The sequence below is a fragment of the Manis javanica genome, chromosome 10, assembly GCF_040802235.1.
Source record: "Manis javanica isolate MJ-LG chromosome 10, MJ_LKY, whole genome shotgun sequence".
NCBI lineage: Eukaryota > Metazoa > Chordata > Mammalia > Pholidota > Manidae > Manis > Manis javanica.
The window spans coordinates 51,908,200-51,930,544 of NC_133165.1; the positions used below are offsets into that span (position 1 = coordinate 51,908,200).

General features: G+C 37.5%; 1 protein-coding gene across 3 annotated transcripts in view; it reads left to right on the forward strand.

Moving 5' to 3' along the window:
• CDR2 (cerebellar degeneration related protein 2) overlaps positions 1–15,866 on the forward strand; it is a 37,357-nt gene extending 21,491 nt beyond the window's left edge. For 2 of the 3 annotated variants that reach the window (XM_017673178.3, XM_017673177.3), the window contains 3 exons: positions 12,179–12,327; positions 12,582–12,740; positions 13,946–15,866. In XM_017673178.3, coding sequence (XP_017528667.1) covers positions 12,179–12,327; positions 12,582–12,740; positions 13,946–14,810 — 1,173 coding nt within the window. In that variant the 3' untranslated portion in view covers positions 14,811–15,866. Of the gene's footprint in view, positions 1–5,403; positions 5,443–12,178; positions 12,328–12,581; positions 12,741–13,945 lie in introns of all 3 variants that reach the window. The other variant, XM_036992436.2, reaches the window with a different exon arrangement.
• The last annotated feature ends 6,479 nt before the right edge of the window (positions 15,867–22,345 follow it).

A 22,345-nucleotide genomic window follows, 5' to 3' on the forward strand; every position in this document is an offset into this window, starting at 1 on the left:
CTTTCAGTGAATTTCCAACAGTCCTCAAAAATTAATCATTCTTTAGTTAGCAATCATTTTTAATGCAAAAAAAAGATAAACTACTGAAAGTAATGATTGGCTTCAGGGACACCTATAAGCCTGTGTGACTTTTATTCATTGTTGATCTGAGCATGTAATTTTTCAAGATTCCAGAGCAAGTTTTTTCTCTGGGATGAGAGGACGAGAAAAGCTTTTGGAGACTAAAGAGATCTGACACCATCCACAGTCGGATTCTCTTAGTTTTCTACAGTCATGGAAGCACCCTTCATCTTCCTGTTTTTTTTTTTGCTTGTCTGCTTGGAAACCTGCATCCAGGACTTGTTCTACACTCAGAGTAGTCTGGCCTTCATGGCATCCCTTCTGTCAAGAACTCCTGTCTTTTTGGGAAATTTTAAAGCATTTTTGTGCTTTCTTTACTACATTTATCAATGATTCTCCTGTATATTAGACTTGCTCATTTTGTTCTCCTCTCTTCACCTTTTCTCATTACAACATTGAAAGCTGTTGCAGTGTTTATACGGGGCCTTTCACACATAGTAATCGATGAATACTTGTTGAAAACAGTATCTTAACAGTGAACAGATAAACAGTTTAAAAGCACGTCCAGTAATTCCTAAACCGTGAATGTCCACCTCTGGAAATTTTTAAAGGAGGTGGAAGGAGTTCTGGCCTCAGTGTTAGAAGATTCAGGTTTAAGCTCTCAATTACAATAGCAAATTGAGATTTTAGGCTTGTGGATTACCTCAGATCCTGTTTGCTCTGCTGTGTAATGGTGATAAGAATGCAGTACATTGGTACAGGATTCTAAGGGAATGAGATTATGTAAGTGTATATATTTGGACAGTGTAAATGTGCACAGTTTATCCATGTTTTAAGAATTTTAGTAGAGAAAGACAAATACCATATGATTTCACTTATTTGTGCAATATAAAAACAGCAAAACAGAAGGAACAGAACAGCAGAAGACTTATAGATACTGAGTGTGACTACTATTTACCAAGGGGGAGGGGCAGGGGCAGGATTGGGAGGAAGGGGTGAGGAATAAAGGGGCACAATAATTTGCAATCACAATGTAAGTTGATTATGAGGACTGTTGAACCACTGTGATGTACATTTGAAACCAACATAAGGTTGTATATTAATGATACTTGAATTAAAAAAAGACATAATTATCCTAGAGGGATACATAAATCATTATTCAGCTAAATTGAGTCTATAACTAAAACAGACCAAGAGAATGCTAGGAAAAGCTATTCCAGTCCAGCAGAAAGTTCAGTTTTTTAGCTGGATACTAAATACACAAAAACCCTTCTACATACTGACAGTAGTCACTTGAAATTAAAATTGAGAAAAGTCCTTTTACAAATGCAACAAACCGTCAAATACCTAGCAATAAGCTTGGTGTGAGGAGTGCACGAGCCTGTCTGATGAAAACCCCTCAACTTTACAAAGAGCCACAAAGCAGATGCGGAGATGTGACGTGCTCCCAGGTGAGAAGACAAATCTTATCAAGCTGTTCAGCCTTCCTAGACTGATCTGTTGGCTTAATGTGATTCCAAGCAAAATGCTTATGATAAAATAGTAAATGAAAAAAAAATGGGTAAAAACCACACATGTCAAGATGAATGCATATCATTGTAAAGTTTATATCTAAAGGAGACCACTGCTAGACAAATATGGATCACTAGTCAGTGGCATGCTTGCTGAAATACTTAGATGTGTTCAGTATAATTTCAGTATCATTTACTACAGAATGTATCAAAGAATAAGATGGATTGATTGATGGATAGAGGGTTGAATAAATGGATGGATGTGTGAAAAAGGAAATAAGTGAAATGGTAATGATAGGAAAAAGAAAGATTTTTGGTTATAAAAGAATCTTAATTCTGAAAAAAAAATCCTTTTCAGTTACTAGAAAATATATCTTAAAAACAAGCTAAGTGATTAATGATTGTGCATTGAGTCCCCTATACAGAATTTTATTGTTGTTAACAACCATATGATCAATAAATATGAGAGATGCCCTCTCAAAAAAAAAACAAGCTAAGTCTTAATAGATTATAGGTAGTTTTTATTTTCATATTCATGTTTTTTTTGTTTTTTTAAGTTTCCTTCAGGGGAATTGTAATGTTTTAATTGGCAATCAAAGTTTTCTCAAGGTTAATAGGAAATATTTCTAAAGCATTTGAAAAGTCATTTTGATACTAAATTCAGAGGATTTGGGCTATAATTGTTAATATAAGGATAATCCCAACACTGCATAAAAGCCAAATTTCCATTCCATTCCTTAATACATTTTAGTTTGGGTTGTGTCTGTCTTTTCCTGCATACCAGGTCGGGGTTCTACAATTGCAAATATGTAGGTATATCCCTGCTGGCCTTTCTTTTCCAAAGATTTGTAATGGAGGCCTATTTATAGCTTTTGTGTATAATCTGAACCTTATATACTCAAAGTTGAGGTGACATGCTGTGAAGATTCCAAGACGTGTGAGATAACCACAGAGCTTAAAGTTGGACACTCTTGCCTATAAGTTGACATCTTTGCCTATGTTTTTACCAACCTTATGTCCCCTTCTCCCCATGTTTTGTTTAAAATGTCTCTTTCCCCTTTTTAATATGGCTAATACTTTTGTCCTGAGCTCTTTTTGCCACTTGAATTTTAGGATCTTTAGTGCAGTCAGATTCATTTAAGACCATGTACCAATGATGCTGAATTGAGAAAACCAGAACATTAGAAGCATATCTGTACCTTTAAATGAAGGGTAGAAAATAAGCTAACCCATTTCCTTCTAGATTCAGAAAAAATTTGATGAACACTAATTTGAAGTTTTAGAGGTCAAGCCTTAAAGCAGTGTCTGACTACATAGAGTTCTGATTCTCTGGCCTTGTATCAGTACTTACCGAGAGATCCAATGATTTCTTTTAAGTTGCTGACCAATTTAGTCAGATTCTTTTGTTAGGTAACCTATTACAGATTCTTGGAGATGTGAAGGCTTTTCTGATTAGGTTTGATTTAATAATAATAATAATAACAAGTTCTTTGTAAGGGTTTCATTGTGTCTGTTCTTAAATTTTTTTATATTGAGGTACATACAGTAAAATGCACAAATCTTAGTTTACAGCTTGATGAATTTTGACATGTGTATACATTCATGTAACCACCACTCAGATCAAGATACCAAATATTCTCGCCTTTTTTCTCCTTCACCTGCTCCACCCAGCCCCTCCCCTGTGGTAACCCCAGTCTCTTCTGTATTTATGAGTCTATTTCAGTTTTGTTTGTTTTGTTTTTTAGATGTCACTTAGCATAACACCCTGTAGGTCCATCCATGTTGCAAATGGCAAGATTTCATTTTTTGTGGCTAATATTCCATTGTGTATATGTACCATGTCTTCTTTATCCATTAATCTATTAATGAACATTTAAGTTGTTTCTATATTTTGGCTATTGTAAATAATGCAATAAACAGGAATGCATATGTCTTTTCAGATTAGTGATTTTGTTTTCTTTGGGTAAATTCTAGAAGTTGATGGGTCATGTAGTATTTGTTTTTAGTTTTTTGAGAAACCTTCATACTGCCTTCTGTATTGGTTGCTCCGCTTTGCAATCTTATCAGCAGGTTACAAGAGTTCCTGTCTCTTCACATCCTTGCCAACACCTGTAATTTCATCTCTTGATATTAACCTTTCTGACTGGTATGAGGTGTTATGTCATTATGGTTTTGATTTGTATTTCCCTGTTTATTAGTGATATTAAGCTTCATGTGTCTGTTAACCATCTGTATGTCTTTGAAAAAATATCTATTCAGGTGCTCTGCCCATTTTTTAATCAGATTATTTATTTGATATTGAGTTGTATGAGTTCCTTTTTTATTTTGGATATTAATTTCTTATCAGATACATTATTTGTAAGTATATTCTCCTATACTTTTCATCTAGTTGATGGTTTCCTTTGCTGTGCAGAAACTTTTTATTTTGATGTAAACCCACTTACTTATCTTTGCTTTTGTTTTTCCTGCTTAGGAGACATATCCAGAAAAAGTTACTAATGCTGATGTTAAGGAATTCACTGCCTATGTTTTCTTCTATGAGTTTTATGGTTTCAGGTCTTATATTTAGGTCTTTAATTCATTTTGAGTTTATTTTTGTGTATGGTATAAGACAAATCCAGTTTTATTCTTTTGCATGTAGCTGTCCATGCTTGTCCCAACACCATTTACTGAAGAGACTTCCTTTCCCCATTGTACATCATACAAGCGTAGGTGTATTTCTGGGCTCTCTATTCTGTTATTGGTCTATGTATCCGTTCTTATGCCAATACCATACTGTTTTCATTACTGTAGCTTTGTAGTATAGTTTGAAACCTAGGGAGAGTGGATTCCCCTGGCTTTGTTCTTCTTTTTCAGGATTGCTTGGCCTCTTCAGGATTTTTTGTGGTTCCATACAAAATTTAGGATTATTTCCTCTAGGTTAGTGAAAAATGCTATTGGTATGTTGATAGGGATTGCATTGATGGCTTTGGGCAATATGGCCATTTTAACAATATTCTTCCTATCCATAAGCATGGAATAGCTTACCATTTCTTTGTGTCTTCTTTACTTTCTTTCATCAATGTCTTAACAGTTTTCAGAGTATGAAAACTCTTTCATCTCCCTGGTTAAATTTATTCCTAGATATTTTATATTTGATGCAAGCAATTGTAAATGGAATTGATTTCTTAATTTCTCTTTCTGTTCATTATTTCTATATAGAAACAGAATAGACTTCTGTATATTGATTTTCATATCATTAGTTTTTTGGAGGAGTTTTTAGAGTTTTCTATATATAGCATAGTCATTGGCAACTATTAACAGTTTTACTTCTTCCTTACCAATTTGGATGCCTTTTATTTCTTTTCTTACCTAATTGCTATGGCTAGGACTTCCAATACTTTGTTGAATAAAAGTGGTGAAAGTGGGTATCTTACTCTTAGAAGAAAAGCTTTTCAGCTTTTTGCCATTGACTGTGGGTTTGTCATACATGGCCTTTACTATGTTCCCTCTATACCCATTTGTTGAGAGTTTTTATCATGAATGGGTTTATTTTGTTTGGGCCTTCTCTGCTTCCTGGACCTGGATGTCTTGTTTCCTTTTCCAGGTTAGGCAAGTTTTCAACTATTATTTCTTTAAGTAAGTTTTCTACTCCTTTCTTCTTCTGGGACTCCTATAATACAAGTATAGGATGCTTGATGTTGTCCCAGAGTTCCCTTTCCCTATCCTCATCCTTTTTAATTATTTTTTTCTTTTTGCTGTTCAGCTTGAGTACTTTACACTTTTCATTTTTTACTTCATTTGTTGTATTCTTCATCTCTGATTCTTTTTTATATTTTCTATCTCTTTCTAGAGGTTCTCACTGAGTTCTTCCACTCTTCTCTCAAGTCTGGTGAGCATTTTTATAACCATTATTTTAAATCTTTGTCAGGTATATTGTTTGACTGTTTCATTTAGTTTTTCTGAAGTTTTGTCATGTTCTTTTGTTTGAAGCATATTCCTGTCTCCTCATTTTGTTTGACTTTCTGTGTTTGTTTCTATAGGTTCGTCAAAAGGGCTGCCTTTCCTAGCCTTGAATTCTGGGCCTTGTGTAGGAACCCCCCCTTTGTAGACTGCATGTGCCTGATAGTTCAGGCTTATATGCAAACAGTGGCACTCACCAGCATCTCCAGCCCCAGGGAGAGGTCCCGCACTTCCTGTGCTGTTTGGCAGTAGGCTTTAAATCCTCCAACTCACAGCTTTTTTTCCATGTGCGAGGGCAGGCAAGTCTGTGCTCAGGTAGCTCAGTGATATCCATCCCTACTTACTGACAAGTATAGAACAATAAGATTTTTGAGAGAGACCATGTTTGCATAATGTTTATCATGGTATAGTGTTATAATCTATTTTTAGTTATTGTAAATCTCTAACTGTGCCTAATTTATAAATTAAACTTTATCATAGGTATGCATGTATAACAAAAAACAGTATATAGGGCTAAATACTGTGGTTGGTTTCAGGAACCCACTGGGGGTGTTAGAATGTATCCCCATGAATAAGCAGGAGCTGCTGTAACCTTTTTTTACTTATTTGCCTGTTGACTTGTTTCCTTTTAATTGGCAAATTGAACATTTTATCTTTAAAAGTGGGCAACAATTTAGAGCCCACATAGAGCTGGTAGGAATTGCAAATGTCTTTCAGATTGCTGGGGTGTATCCATGCCAAGGATATATAGAAACAGTGTATGAATAGGGCAACAGGGTAGATAATTAGTAACTAGTAGGGCCTTTTCCCAAGAGGTCTGTAGCCAAGGCCCTTCTCAAAATATTTCGGTTAAGTCTCCACATTTCAGCAGTCTGTGGTATAGAGTATAAGTTGCAAATGGAGGTCTAGAAATGGCCATTTAGCCAATATTTTTTTAGTCCCTACTGTGTGTCAGGAATTGCGCTAAATAAACTAGATATATAGGAGGTTTCCCTTCTTCAAGGAGGTTTAGAAAGAGTACATCATTAACAAGTAGTAGACAATTTGGTTGTTTATTATTGTGTTAACTGTTTTGAGGGAAATCAATAGGGTATTTTGGGGGAGGTGGTCTGGGATGGCTTCTTCAGAGCTAATGTTTGAACATGGGCCTAAAAGATTATCAGAGTTCTTAACCATTTGTGCTGTGGATCCCTTTGGCTGTTTAGAGAGGTCTATGATGGTCGTCTTAAAATACTTAAAATGCATAGAACTACAAAGAGAATATGTTACAATGAAATGCTTATCACAAAATTGAAAGAATACATTTGTGATATAATAATGTGCTTCCTTGTTAGTTAAATAACCAAGGTCTAATGGCAATCTAAAAACAAATTTCAAATAGTGATAAATGTAGCCAATAAATCAAGATTCCTGCAATTACTATCAGGTGATGTGAAAATATCTGTTATTTCTATTGGTGATGAAGCCCTAGTACCCCTCATATTACTGGTGGTTTGGTCCATTCATTATTGAAGGAAATACTAACTTTCAATTAGAAGTTAATGAAAATGAAGATTTAACTTTCTTCCTCTGTATTCACAGACCCTCTCAATTCTATGCATGGACCCCAGGTTAAGAATTGCTAGATTAGATGGAGCTGACCAGGAAAAGCACATCCCCTGGGATGGGAGAGAGAAGGGTAGAGGTCCTAAAGGGGGAGCTTGCCTTACAGTGAGGCAGCTCCACAATTTTAAGGCAAAGGTACCTCCTGAGTATGAAAGAAGGAAGACTGAGTAGCCAACAGATGAAGCCGGAAAAACCATTTAAGAGACATTTGGAAAAATATATACACTGAAAAATAAATAAATGATATTAAGATATTATTGGGGTTTTTAAAGATATGATTGGAATTGTGGTTAAAAAGAGAGGTCTTATCTCAAAGAGGACATTACGATTAGCATGTATAATGTGGGGAGGGCACGGGGAGGGCTGTACAACACAGAGAAGACAAGTAGTGACTCTACAGCATCTTACTACACTGATGGACAGTGACTGTAATGGGGTTTGTGAGGGGGGACCAGTAATGAGGGGTGAAGGGGGGAGCCTAGTAAACATAATGTTCTTCATGTAATTATAGATTAATGATAACAAAATAAAAATTTTAAATAATAAAAGAGAGGTCTTGTCTCTTAGAAATATGTATCCTTGGGTTAAAGTGTCTTGGATTTGCTTTGAAATGATTGGAGAAAAGGAGAATAGGAGAGTAGAGAAGAAACAAAATTGTGTGTTAATAATTTCTGAAATTGGATGATAGGTGGGAATTCATTAAACTGTTTTTCTCTATATATGTTTGAAATATCCATAATAAAATTGATAATTTCTGAAACTGGATAATGGATAGATGGGGGCTCATTGAACCATTTTTTCTCTACTTACATATGTTTGAAGTTATCTATAATAAAAAGGCTTATTTTTTAATGTAGATAAAGATTAGCTATTTATAGAGTCAGTATTTGGGTGAACTGAGAATTTAGGAAGGAGCACTGAAGGTTAAGATAACTAGTGTGTAATTATAGGGAATTGTGATTATAAGAACATATAGAAATATAACATGGTAAAGAATGCTGCTGAACAGACACTTCTCCAAAGAAGAAATGCAGATGGCCAACAGACACATGAAAAGATGCTCCACATCGCTAATCATCAGAGAAATGCAAATTAAAACCACAATGAGATGCCACCTCATACCAGGTAGGATGGTCAACATCCAAAAAACAAACAACAACAAATGTTGGCGAGGTTGTGGAGAAAGGGAACCCTCCTACACTGCTGGTGGGAATGTAAACTAGTTCAACCATTGTGGAAAACAATATGGAGGTTCCTCAAAAGACTAAAAATAGAAATACCATTTGACCCAGGAATTCCACTCCTAGGAATTTACCCTAAGAATTCAAGAGCCCAGTTTGAAAAAGATATATGCACTCCTATGTTTATCGCTGCACTATTTACAATAGCCAAGAAATGGAAGCAACCTAAGTGTCCATCAGTAGATGAATGGATAAAGAAGATGTGGTACATATACACAATGGAATATTATTCAGCCATAAGAAGAAAACAAATCCTACCACTTGCACCGATATGGATGTAGCTAGAGGGTATTATGCTCAGTGAAATAAGCCAGGTGGAGAAAGACAAGTACCAAATGATTTCACTCATCTGTGGATCATAAGAACAAAGCAAAAGCTGAAAGAACAAAACAGCAGCAGAATCACAGAACCCAAGAATGGACTAACAGTTACCAAAGGGAAAGGGACTGGGGAGAGTAGGTGGGAAGGGAAGGATAAGGGGGAAAAAGGGGCATTACAATTAGCACACATTATGTAGCGGTGGGGAGGACACAGGAAAGGCAGTATATACAGGGAAGACAAGTAATGATTCTGTAGCATCTTTCTATGCTGATGGACAGTGACTGTAATGGAGTATGTGGGGAGGACTTGATAATAGGGGGAGTCTAGTAACCATAAGTTGGTCAAGTAATTGTACATTAATGATATCAAAATAAAAAAAAAAAAGAAGGCTGCTGTGATAAAGTTAAAAGATAGCCTAACCTTAGTAACTAACTGCAACTAAACCAAGTCCTAAGAAGGGAAAGCAGAGACATTAAGCTTCAGAATCATTATTGATCCATGTGAATGCTTATTTCTCCCAAATACAAGAAAACTAGACACTGGGTTGGGAGGGAGGAAACTTCCAGGATTTTCCATGTCCAAGATCAACATTTCTCTCATAGGTGCCCATGGGCCACTTGAACTAACACCACCTGTGATTTTTGCTAAAAATGCAGAATCCTGGCTCTACCCTGGTCTCACAGACTCAGAATTTTAGGGGAAAGGGACCCAGGTTCTTATACTGAATAAATACCCCCATTTAATCTGTGAAGTTTGAAAACTATAACTGTAGATATGTGACAATAGCTACCTCTTACTGAGCATTTTTACCATTTGCCAAACACCATGCTGAACCCTTCATGTACATTATTAATGTTATAGCAACCTTGTGAGGTAGGTGATAAGGAAGTCTCACCTTAGAAAATTTAAGTTACTTGCTGCAGGTCACCTGGTTAGAAAAGGCAAAATGGTACTTCAAACCAGATTTTTACCCCGAGGCCTATGCTCTTAGCTACTCCACCCATCAGACAACTGCCTCCCATCAGGCTGTTTCTTTTCTCTGATTCTGTGGCCACAAAAAGACTCCCGTGGGAACTGGCCTTTATGGGGTAGATGTGACGTACAGAAGATGTGAATATTCCAGTCACTAGGCATCTCCTGTTGTAAATTAAAATTAGTAATTAGTCTCCAGTCTATGCATTGGCCTTTTTTTAATCCTGTGAATTGGTCCAAAAGAATACTAAGACCTTAAATTATACTTGATAGCTTGCAAAATTTTGGCAGCTATTATGTACTTGTATTCTAAGCCTTTCTCCACTCCAGTATTCCTAAGAGACTGAACACATTCCCATCAATGACAGGCACCTGCTATGACATTGCTAGCCAGAGGGCAGAATTAAAGGCATACTCCTTGGAGAAGCTGGTCAAGAGAGTAAAGAATAAACAACAGGTTTTCACAGAGACCATGCTGTGTGCTTACCTAGCTCACTTAATACTTTTAATCCTACAAGGTAAGTACTAACAGGTCCGCAACACTTTATTTTCGATTCTGAACCTGAAAGGCTCTGTAAAACAAAATTTTTTTTCCTTAAATTTGCAGCAAGTTCATTTGGCAGCAAACCCTGACCTGAACTCATGTGAGGCTGTTTATAATTATCCATGCTTTTTTATGTAGATTCATGCTTTTTAATGCTTGATTACACAGTGCTGCCCAGACCTCATTGGGAACGTTATAAAGTGTATGGTGTATGTGCCACATTGTCTATCTAAAATTTAAAGCTCTTCTAAAATACTCTTGGCCCCAAGAATTTCAGATGAGAAAGTTGAAATTATGAGCATGAAGTGTTTTCTCAACACATTGCTGCCAAGTCATGTAACTGGATTTGAAAAAAGGCCATGCATGCTTTTTTTCAACTCTGCCACACTGCCATTTAAAGAGCCCCTTGAAAATTGTTTAGCCCATTCTTTGAAAGAAATCTGTTAGCTTTGCAAATACTTGTATAGTTGTATAAAAAGCTTCAAGGAAAGTATTCTTAAAGTTATGTCTTCAGTCTTCTTACCATTTGATGATCATCAGTAATACTTCAGACCTACCTTTTCTCCTCTTTCTAGTTGTGCTCCCGAGAAATAGTGTGAGTATTTCATTTGGAATGTGTACTGTGTTTCAGCGTCTTCAGGTGGAGTTGGAGAGGAGAGAATCACCGTGCCACTGAGGCATTCAGACTGTGATTATTCCCCTTTATCATTGGCCATTTAGAAAGGAGTTTTAGCAGTACCAAAATAATCTGGCAAGTTTCTCATGAATAAGGAGGAATATGGTGGTAACATTCTTACAGAATTAAAAATAATAAGAGTCTTTGAATTATATTAAGCTAAAATACATCTTTCTGGTTGAATCAATGCTTTTCCCCCTATTTTTTGTACATAATGGCTCACTCAGAGAAAAAATTTTGATATTTTTTTCAAGTGATAATCATCTAAAATCCTTCACTTTTGACTATTTTTATAAAACAGGTTTTTGCTTAGACATTGATTATGTGTTCCATGCCTTTTCTCTTGTGGGGTTATCATGTCTCACTTTATATTTTCCAGTTGAATATTAATTTCATGTTTATTGTATGCTTTGTACGAGTAGCCCTTCCTCATGATATATGGGATGTTGCTAAACATTAGGGGAACTAAGTGTATTAAGGATGGCCTGTATTCATTAGGGCCAGTAATTTACACTATAAGATGAGTTTGGGATTTTAAATTATTTTTTCACAATAAATCTGTAGTATTGTGATAAATAAAAATTACATATTTGATCTTTGTCCCCAGTCCTTAGCACAGAGGTAAAACTTGTGGAATTTTCTCAGTGGTAGGATGAGAACTGGCTGCCAGAAGGAACCCACCATATGGTCATAGGCTCGGAACTGTCAGCCTAGCAACCCAACCCCTGGGGAGGGGGCAGGAGCTAGAGACTGAGTTTGGTCGCCAATAGTTTAATCAATCATGCCTATCAGTGAAACCTCAATAAACTCTGAAATCAGGCAAGGGGAATTCCTGGGTTGGTGAACACATTGACATGCTGGGAGGGTGGTGTGTCTGGGGAGGGCATGGAAGCCCCCTCACCACTCTCCAGCCCTATACCCTGCCCTGTGCATCTCTCCCATTTGGCTGTTTGAGTTGTTACCCTTTATATAAAGCAGGAAATGTACGTAAAGGGCTTTCCTGGGTTCTGTGAGTTGTTTTAGTGAATAATGGAACCTGAGAGGAGATCAAGGGAACTCCCAAATTTATAGCTGTTTGGTCAGAAGTACAGGTGGCCCCGGGGGCTTGCAACTGGCATCTGAGATGGGGGCAGTTTTGTGGGAATGAGTCCTTATAACCTGCAGAGTCACAAACTCCAGGAAGTTAGTGTCAGAATTAACTTAAAAGATACCTGGTTAGTTTTGGAGTCAGAGAAATGGTGTTGGAACACTACAGGTATCTTAGCTGTTTAATGTGTGATCTGGTCACTGTCATCTTCTCTTACAGTATCTAACCAAGCAGGTGGAGCTTCTACGACAGATGAATGAACAGCATGCCAAGGTTTATGAGCAGTTAGATGTCACAGCAAGGGAACTGGAAGAAACAAATCAAAAGCTAGTTGCTGACAGCAAGGCCTCACAGCAAAAGATTCTGAGGTGAGTTTTCTAGAATCCATTGATAAGCCCTAGAGGTAAGTCATTTAGCATAAACTAGAATAGATCTTGGCTGTAGTGGGTCTGGGTCAATTTAGTAAGGTTTAATTTAATTCTTTATGGAGAATAGAGATTAAGTGAAAGTCCTTTCTAATTAAGAAAGCCCAATTTGAGTGGCTACTAATCTCTTCTCCTCACTGCTTATGCCCTTAATTTAATATGACAAGCAGCAGTTGGCTTTTCTCTGTTCTTCACAGTCTGACTGAAACAATCGAGTGCCTGCAAACCAACATTGATCACCTTCAGAGCCAAGTGGAGGAGTTGAAGTTGCCCAGCCAAGGGAAGAGTCAAGGGAAATGCACCCAGAAGTCAGCACCCAGCTTCTCGTGTCTGAAGGAACTCTATGACCTCCGCCAGTAAGAGACTGCCTTTCCATGCATTTATAAGCCAGGGAAGTGTTTCATGTCATTAATAACTAGTGGATTCCAGTACATTGAAAGTGCCCTTCTAAGAAATGCCACTTGGCTCTTAGACTGCCAGTGGTTTGAATAAAACCACTAAACTTAAACGTACAAATGGTAGAGTTCTTGGCTATTAGTAATTTGGTGAAAACTTATTTTTGAAAGTCTTAGGAATATTTATTTCAGTGCTTTTAATGTGTTAAATCTTAGTTTAAAATAAGGTGCAGTTAGACTTCTGATAGACCACAGATATTAGGATTGTATTTCACAATAGAGTGATAAAAATTGAAATTTCAGTAAAACAAAAATTGAGTCTAACAAGATTTTTTGCCTATAGAAATGCCTTTACAATTTAGTTACAAGATTCAATCTTTATAAACCACTTATTAAACACCTGTTGTATGGCAGGTGCCACACCAGACATGAGAAGTGGTGAAAAAAATAGACACAGTTCCAGCCTTCATGGAGCCTTCAATCTCCTGGAGAGGCAAATAAGCAAATAATCACACAAATAGATAATTACAGGTTGCCTAGGACTCTGAAAAGTGGGTTTGGTGGTTCTCAACCTTGATTGTTCATCAAATTATCTGTGAATTTGTCAAACTGCAATACCAATGACTCCCTCAGGCCTAAATCAGAATCTCTAGGTGTGGGTAACAGGCTGCCCAGGTGATTCTGTTGTGCAGTCCTGGTTCAAAATCACTGCAGCAGTGGTCTCAACCTTGGCTGCATATCATGATTACATGGAGAGTTTTAAAAAAGCCCCAGGTCTAGGTGACAGACCAACAAGGTCAGAATCGATGGGGGTGGGACCCAGGTATCAATATTGTTTAAGACTACCCAGGTGGTTCTAATCTGGAGCCAGGGTTGAGAGCCACAGGGTCCACTCTGATTTCCTTGAAAGATATAGGTCATACTACTGGTCTTTGGGAATGGATGTTCTTCAGTACAATAATATTTTTAAAGAAGACACCAAAACTATGTTTTCTTACATGTGTTTGCCAGCCTCACACAATTTCATTTTAGCTACTGCTCCAGTGTGGAACAGGCAAAAAATTGGTCGCTGTCACAGCTTCTCAAAAATATTTCTTTGGAAAAAACAATCTCCCTTCATTGTCAGTTGACCTCTGTAATATATTCTTTCAACATTTCTCCCCTAGACACTTTGTGTATGATCATGTGTTTGCCGAGAAAATCACTTCCTTGCAAAGTCAGCAAAGCCCTGGTGAAGAAGAAAACGAGCATTTGAAGAAGACAGTGACAATGTTACAGGCCCAGCTGAGCCTGGAGAGGCAGAAGCGAGTGACTGTGGAGGAGGAATATGGGCTTGTGCTGAAGGAGAACAGTGACCTGGAGCAGCAGCTGGGGGCTATGGATGCCTACCGAGCTCGGGCGCTGGAATTGGAGGCTGAGGTGGCGGAGATGCGGCAGGTGTTGCAGTCAGAACATCCTTTCATGAATGGGGTTGAGAGGCTGGTGCCAGACTCTCTGTTTGTTCCTTTCAAAGAATCTGGCCAGAGCCTGCTGGAGGAGATGCTCCCGACTGGGCCGGAAGCACACAGGAAGCCTCTCAAGCGCAGCAGCAGCGAGTCAGTGCTAAGCAGCTTGACAGGCGGGGACATCATGAAGGGTCATGAGGAGACCTGCATCCGGAGGGCCAAGGCTGTGAAGCAGAGGGGCATCTCCCTTCTGCATGAAGTGGACACTCAGTACAGTGCCCTGAAGGTGAAGTATGAAGAGCTGCTGAAGAAGTGCCAGCAGGAAGAGGACTCCCTGTCCCACAAGGCCGTGCAGACCTCCAGGACTCCAGCCAGGGACCCAGCTGGAATGAATGCCCAGCCTGAGCCCGGCACCAGCAGCTGGGAACTGGCCTCTGTTACCCCAGAGCCCATTGGTTCCCCCCCTACCACAACACCTCCAGAATATAAAGCTCTTTTTAAGGAGATCTTTAGTTGCATCAAGAAAACTAAGCAGGAAATAGATGAACAGAGAACAAAATACCGATCTCTCTCTTCTCATTCCTAATTGAACCTCCAGCACTACTACTAATTTGCATACTTTCTGTCACATCTCTGTCCCACTCATATGAGTGTTTGTGGACCCCAAAGCCTCATGTTTCTCATGACTATTGCCTCGTTGCTTTGCTTATTTAGCAAATGCATACAGCAAGGAAAGAAGGTTCCTACTGGTGTCAGGTCTGTAATCCAGTTCTGATTAAGCTTCTCAGGAAACCCCTTGACAAGCTGGCCTCTGGCTGGTGCACTGATGAGGCTGCGACTCCTTGAAAAGCCCAGAACCAGTGGAGGAAAGATTTGTGCTCCTGGAAAAGTAGGCCTGAAGTTACTATAGTATATAGTATAGTATAGACTAGTTAGGGATAAAGGGCAGAGCTGAAACAAAGCTGAGGCACTTTCTACTGCCTTCTTGCTTAACTTCTCGAAACTATGTAGAAGTCAGATGGCTGCCAAACTGAAATGTCTTTTGCAAACACTGTTGGGATACTGTGAATTCATTAAGAAGAATGCAGGAGAAAGCAGGGGTCTAATACAAAATAAATGGCATTAACAAATCCTCTAAGCCTTCGAGTTTTGTTACATCTACTACCAGTGGAACTGTGGCAGACAGGTAATCCTAACATATCTAAATCCAATGGAATATCAAACTGAAAGGGCAAGCTCTACACTGACCTAAGTTAGCTTGTTAGCATATTAAGGCCTCCACCCCCACATTCAAATGTTCCTCCTCAAAGCAGTAGTGGTTAGGGTAGGCAAATACATAAATCTATTCTTAAATTTAAACTAAAGAGGCAAAATCAAATTCCTTACTACTCTTGTGTTGTCTGAGCTAACCTACCAGCCACAAGCTGCTCTTGCTTATTTCCTGTCATTCCTGTAAATATTTTTACTTGCTGCAGAATTCCTGTCTGCTACCATATTCAGCAGTATCGATGTGCTGATTGTGGAAGTGTACTCATCCTCTTACCCGCACTTTTAATTTAAAACTATTTAAGAAAACTGAGGTTCCAGTTATTGTATATATTTTTCTAAAAACTGAATAAAACTATCAATGAAAATGAACAAATGGATTGATTGCTTTTTATTTTAAGTTTAAGCCATTTCACTATAAGCAACTGTCTACTTTTTTTTTTCTTCCAGCATCTCTGGGAAGATATAGTGATTTTTTCCATTTCCATTTTTTTCCATTCCTTGGGATTGTGTAATAGATTCTGATCATGTTGCATATTGATTAGAATTACTGTATGATTGAAATATATCTTCAAATTTATATACTGTATATATATAATCCATTACTTTAGAAATGTCATACTTGGTTCTGAATTAAAATTATTTGACTTAATTCTCATTTGAGTTGATTCTCAAAAAATCTGATCATAGGAAAGACACTTTCCAATAAACATTAAAATTAGCATTGAATCTAAATTTTGCTTGTAGACTATTGAAGTTAAACAAAAATGGGCAAAACATTTTTTTAATAAACAGTACAGAGTTTGTAAAGTAAGTCTATCTTCTCCCCAGAATCAACTACTTACCACTTTCTTGTGTATTCTTCCAAAATATTTTGTGCATTTATTAGTACAAGTATGTTTGTATCACCCCATATTTTTAAACAAATAAGAGTATACTATGAGCACTCTTCTGTACTGTATCTTCCGTTTTTACTGAACCATGTATCTTTGAAACCAATCTTTATCTGACTATATTCTTTCTAATAGCTGTATAGTATTCCTGTGTGTGTGTGTGTGTATGTACATGCATGGATGAGTACATACATAGCAACTCATTAAGTAGTTCCTGGTGGATAGATTGTTTCTAGTCTTTTACCACTACCAAAAATAATCTTTAGTGAACAGCCTTATATATATCTTTGGATATTTATGAATCTAGAAGATAAATTATTGAAAGTAAAGTAAAAAAGATGAGCATTTTGCTGTTACCATCTTACAGAAGTTAACTGATACACACTCCTACTAACTCCCACCAATATATGAGGCCTCCTTTCTCACACCCATGCCAGTAAACTTTTTGACCCTGCCAAACTAATAGAAAAAAAATGGTGTCTCCTTTTAGTTTAAATTTTCATTTCTTTTCTAGATAAGGTTATATATCTTACAATCTTTTAAAGAGTCATTTGTATTGTCCTTGCCTATTTTTCTTGAAGAGCTCTAGTATTTAGGAAATTCATTTTTGCAATTAAAGATTACAGATAATTCTGTTTATCTTCATTTTTACCTTGTTACTGGCATTTTGCCAGGCTGTTTTATGATTTTTATATATATTGATTTTTTAAGATTTTGTTCCTTTTTGTGCTTGGTGATTGATCCATCTGAACTATTTTTTTTATTGTGGTAAAAATACACATAATACGTTACTATCTTAACCATCTTCAAGTGTACAGTTCACTGGTATTACATACATTCACATTGTCCAACCATCACTACCATCCATCTCCATAAATTAATTCATCTTTAAAACTGAAACTATCCATTAAGCAATAACTCCCCTTTATCCCCTTTCCCCAGTCTCTGGCCACTACCATTATACTTTGTCTCTATGATTTTGACAGCTCTAAATACCTCATATACATGGAATTGTATAGTATTTGTCTTTCTGTGATTGGCTTCACTTAGCATAATGACATCAGGGTTCATCTATGTACATATTGCCAAATTTCCTTTTTAAGGCTAATAATCCATTATATATATATGTATACACACACACACACAAACATTGAATTAAAAGCATTTGACTTAATTCTCATTTGAGTTGATCCTCAAAAAATTTTATCGTTCATAGGAAAGACATTTTCCAATACTCAAACATTAAAATTGTGTGTGTGTGTGTATATATATATATATATATATATAATGGACTTTTTTGTGTGTGGTAAAAATACACATAATACATTACCATCCTAATGATGGATATTTTGTTTATCTATTTGTCCATCAGTAGACACGAGTTGCCTCCATGTTTTAATTATCATGACTAATGCTGCTATGAACTTATGTACAAATGACTCTTCAAGACCCAGCTTTCATTTATTTTATATACATAGCCAAAAGTGGGATTGCTGGATCATATTGTAATTCTATTTTCAATTTTTTGAGAAATCACCATCCCGTTTACCACAGTGACTGTACCATTTTACATTCCCACCACAGTGCACCAGGATTCCAATTTCTCACATCCTTGCTAACACATTTTTTTTAATAGTAGCCATCCTACTGGGTAATAATATGATTTGCAAGTATTTTCTCCTGTGGGTTTCCTTTTTACCCTATTGATAGTGTCCTTTGATGTGTACATTTAAAATTTTTTCATGAAGTCCAATTTGTCTATTTTTTGTTACCTGTAGCATACCAAGAAATAATTGCTAAATCTAATGTGAAGCTTTTGTCCAGTGTTTTCTTCTATGAGTTTTAGTTTTAGGTCTTATATTGAGGTCCTTGATCCATTTTGAGTTATTTTTTTATATGGTGTTAAGACTCCCACTTCTTTCTTTAGCATATGGATATCCAGTTTTTCCAGCACCATTTGTTGAAAAGATTGTCCTTTCCCTGTTGAGTGGTCTTGAAACCCTTGTTAAAAATCAATTGACATTATATGCAAGGGTTTATTTCTGGGCTGTCTTTATGCCAGCACCATACAGTTTTGATTACTGTATCTTTATGCTAAGTTTTGAAATTAGAAAGTAAGCCCTCAAGTATTCTTCCTTTTCGAGATTGTTTTGGCTGTTGGAGATCCCTTGAGGTTCCTTATGAATTTCAAGATTTTTAAGATCTGCAAAAATCATCTTGGGATTTTGATGGAATTGCATTGAATCTTTAGATCACTTTTGGTTAGTATTGACATTTTAGCAATATTAACTCTTCCAATCCATTAACATGATGTGTTCCCATTTATTTGTCTTTAATTTTTTTCAGCAATGTTTCATTGTTTTTTTTCATTATTAGTGTTTTTTTTAATTTTTAAATTTTGATATCATTAATGTACAATTACTTGAACAACATTATGGTTACTAGACTCCCCCATTATCAAGTCCCCCCCACAAACCCCATTACAGTCACTATCCATCAGCGTAGTAAGATGCTATAGAATCACTACTTCTCTGTGTTATATAGCCTTCCCTGTGTCCCCCTCACTACATTATGTGTGCTAATCGTAATGCCCCATTTTCCCCCTTATCTCTCCCTTCCCACTCACCCTCTCCCGTCCCTTTCCCTTTGGTAACTTGTGGTGTCTTTGCCTGGTTTTGGTATTAGAGGGATGTTAGCCTCGTAGAATGAGTTTGGGAGTGTTCCTTCTTATACTTTTTGGAAAACTTTAAGGAGCATGGGTATTAGGTCTTCACTAAATGTTTGATAAAATTCAGTAGTGAAACCTTGTCCAGGAGTTTTGTTCTTCGGTAGTTTTTGATTACCAATTCAATTTCTTTGCTGATAATTGGTCTATTCAGATTTCCTATTTCTTTCTGGGTCAGCCTTGGAAGGTTGTATTTTTCTAGAAAGTTGTCCATTTCTTCTAGGTTATCCAGTTTGTTACCATATAATTTTTCATAGTATTCTCTCATAATTGTCTGTATTTCTGTGTTGTCTGTAGTGATTTTTCCTTTCTCATTTCTGATTCTGTTTATGTGTGTAGACTTTTTTCTTGATAAGTCTGGCTAGGGGTTAATCTATTTTGTTTATTTTCTTGAAGAACCAGCTTCTGCTTTCATTAATTCTATTGTTTTATTCTCAATTTTATTTGTTTCTGCTTCAATCTTTATTATGTCCCTCCTTCTACTGACTTTGGGCCTCATTTGTTCTTCCTTTTCTAGTTTCATTAATTGTGAGTTTAGACTATTCATTTGGGATTGTTCTTCTTTCCTGAGGTAGGCCTCAGGAATTGCATTGCAATATACTTTCCTCTCAGCACGGCCTTTGCTGCATCCCACAGATTTTTGTGTTGTTGAATCATTGTTGTATTTGTCTCCATATATTCCTTGATCTGTTTTTATTTGGTCATTGATCCATTGATTATTTAGGAGCATGTTATTAAGCCTCCATGTGTTTGTGTGCTTTTTCATTTTCTTTATGTAATTTATTTCTCGTTTCATACCTTTGTGATCTGAGAAGCTGATTGGTACAATTTCAGTCTTTTTGAATTTACTGAGGTTCTTTTTGTGGCCTATAGTATATGATCTATTCTTGAAAATATTCCGTGTGCACTTGAGAAGAATGTGTATTGTGTTGCTTTTGGGTGGAGTGTTCTGTAGATGTCTGTTAGGTCCATCTGTTCTAATGTGTTGTTCAGTACCTCTGTCTTTACTTATTTTCTGTCTGGTTGATCTGTCCTTTGGAGTGAGTGGTGTGTTGAAGTCGCCTAAAATGAATGCATTGCATTCTATTACTCCTTTAAGTCTGTTAGTAGTTGTTTCACATATGTAGGTGATCCTGTGTTGGGTGCATAGATATTTTTAATGGTTATATCCTCTTGTTGGACTGACCCCTTTATCATTATGTAATGTCCTTCTTTGTATCTTGTTACTTTCTTTGTTTTGAAGTCTATTTTGTCTGATACAAGTACTGCAACTCCTGCTTTTTTCTCCCTGATAGTTGCATGAAATATCTTTTCCCATCCCTTTCAATCTGTGTATGTCTTTGGGTTTGAAGTGAGTCTCTTGTAGGCAACATTTAGATGGATCTTGTTTTTTAATCCATTCAGTGACTCTATGTCTTTTGATTGGTACATCCAGACCACTTACATTTAGGGTGATTATCAATAGGTATGTACTTATTGCCATTGCAGGCTTTAGATTCATGGTTACCATTACCAAAGGTTCAAGGGTAATTCCCTTACTATCTGACAGTCTAATTTAACTCACTTTGTGTGCTATTACAAACACAACCTAAAGGTTCTCTTTTTTTCCTTTTTCTTCCTCCGCCATTCTTTGTATGTTATGACTCATACTCTGTACTCTTATCTGTATCCCTTGGGTGACATCTATTTAGCCTTAGGAATACTTCCATCTATAGGAGTCCCTCCAAAATGCACTGTAGAGGTGGTTTGTGGGAGGTAAATTCAGCTTTTTCTTATCTGAAAATTGTTTAATTCCTCCTTCAAATTTAAATGATAACCTTGCCGGGTATAGTATTCTTGTTGAAGGCCCTTCTGCTTCATTGCATTAAATGTATCTTGCCACTCCCTTCTGGCCTGTAAGATTCCTGTTGAGAAGTCTGATGATAGCCTGATGGGTTTTCCTTTGTATGTGATCTTTTTTCTCTCTCTAGCTGCTTTTAAATATCTGTCTTCATCCTTGATCTTTGCCATTTTCATTATTATATGTCTTGATGTTGTCTTCCTTGGGTCCCATGTGTTGGAAGATGTGTGCACCTCCATGGCTTGAGAGACTATCTCCTTCCCCAGATTGGGGAAGTTATCAGCAATTACCTCCTCAATGATACTTTCTATCCCTTTTTCCTCTCTCTCCTTCTTCTGGTACCCCTATAATATGAATATTGTTCCATTTCTATTCATCACAGTTCTCTCCATATTCTTTTATTCTTAGAGATTCTTTTTTCTCTATGTGCCTCAGCTTCTTTGTATTCCTCTTCTCTAATTTCTATTCCATTTACCATCTCTTCTACTACATTGAGTAGTTCCTCCATTTTATGTTTCATTTCAGATATGGAATTTCTTAATGACTGAATCTCTGACTTAAATTCATTCCTGAGTTCTTGAGTATTTTTTTGTACCTCCATAAGCATGTTTATGATTTTTATTTTGAACTCTCAGGCAGATTGGTGAGTTCAGTTTCATTTGACCCCTCTTCTGGGGTTTGTGAGAATTTGGTCTGAACCATGTTCTTTTGATGTTTCATATTTCTGTGTGATGCCCACTAGTGCCCAGAAGCTCCAGTCTCTGGAGCTGCTCAGCCCCTAGAGTGAGGTTGGGGGTCATAGGGGAGCGAGCTGGTCCCTGGGAGGAAAGCTCTGTTTCCTGATTCCCGTCTGTGCTGCCTGTCTCCTGTATCAGAGCCAGTGGGCTGAGCACACAGGTGTAAGCCTCTGTGCTTTGCATCTCTAGCTGTTGTAGGCGGGGCCTCCCTCTGGCTGGCCTGATGCCAGCACAGTGACTGCAGGGTGTGAACTGGTGCCGGCAGGCTAGGAGGAAGGCACTGCAGGCTGCGTGTCACAGTGGGGGGCCTCGTAGCTGAGTAGGCAGCCAGGTGGATGGGGTGCCTGAAGCTCCTCAAAGTCCCAACCAGCTGGGCAGAGCATGCCCAGACAACCTTGTCCAGCTTTCCCCTCCCCCATGCAGCAAGCTCTTTGCAAACCCCGCCCCTTCAGCAGTCCTCTTGCTGCTAGGAAGCCTCTCAGACTGCCTGCCTTTCCCTTGTCCCAGAGCGGCTGGGTGTGGATCCCCTCCTCCACAAACAGCCGGAATCTGCCTCTCAAGCACTCCACCTGTCTGAGCTCCTCAACATCCAGAGCACCACACAGTGTAGGTTTCTGCTCCCAAAGCAGACCTCCAGGGATAGGTATTCAGCAGTCCCAG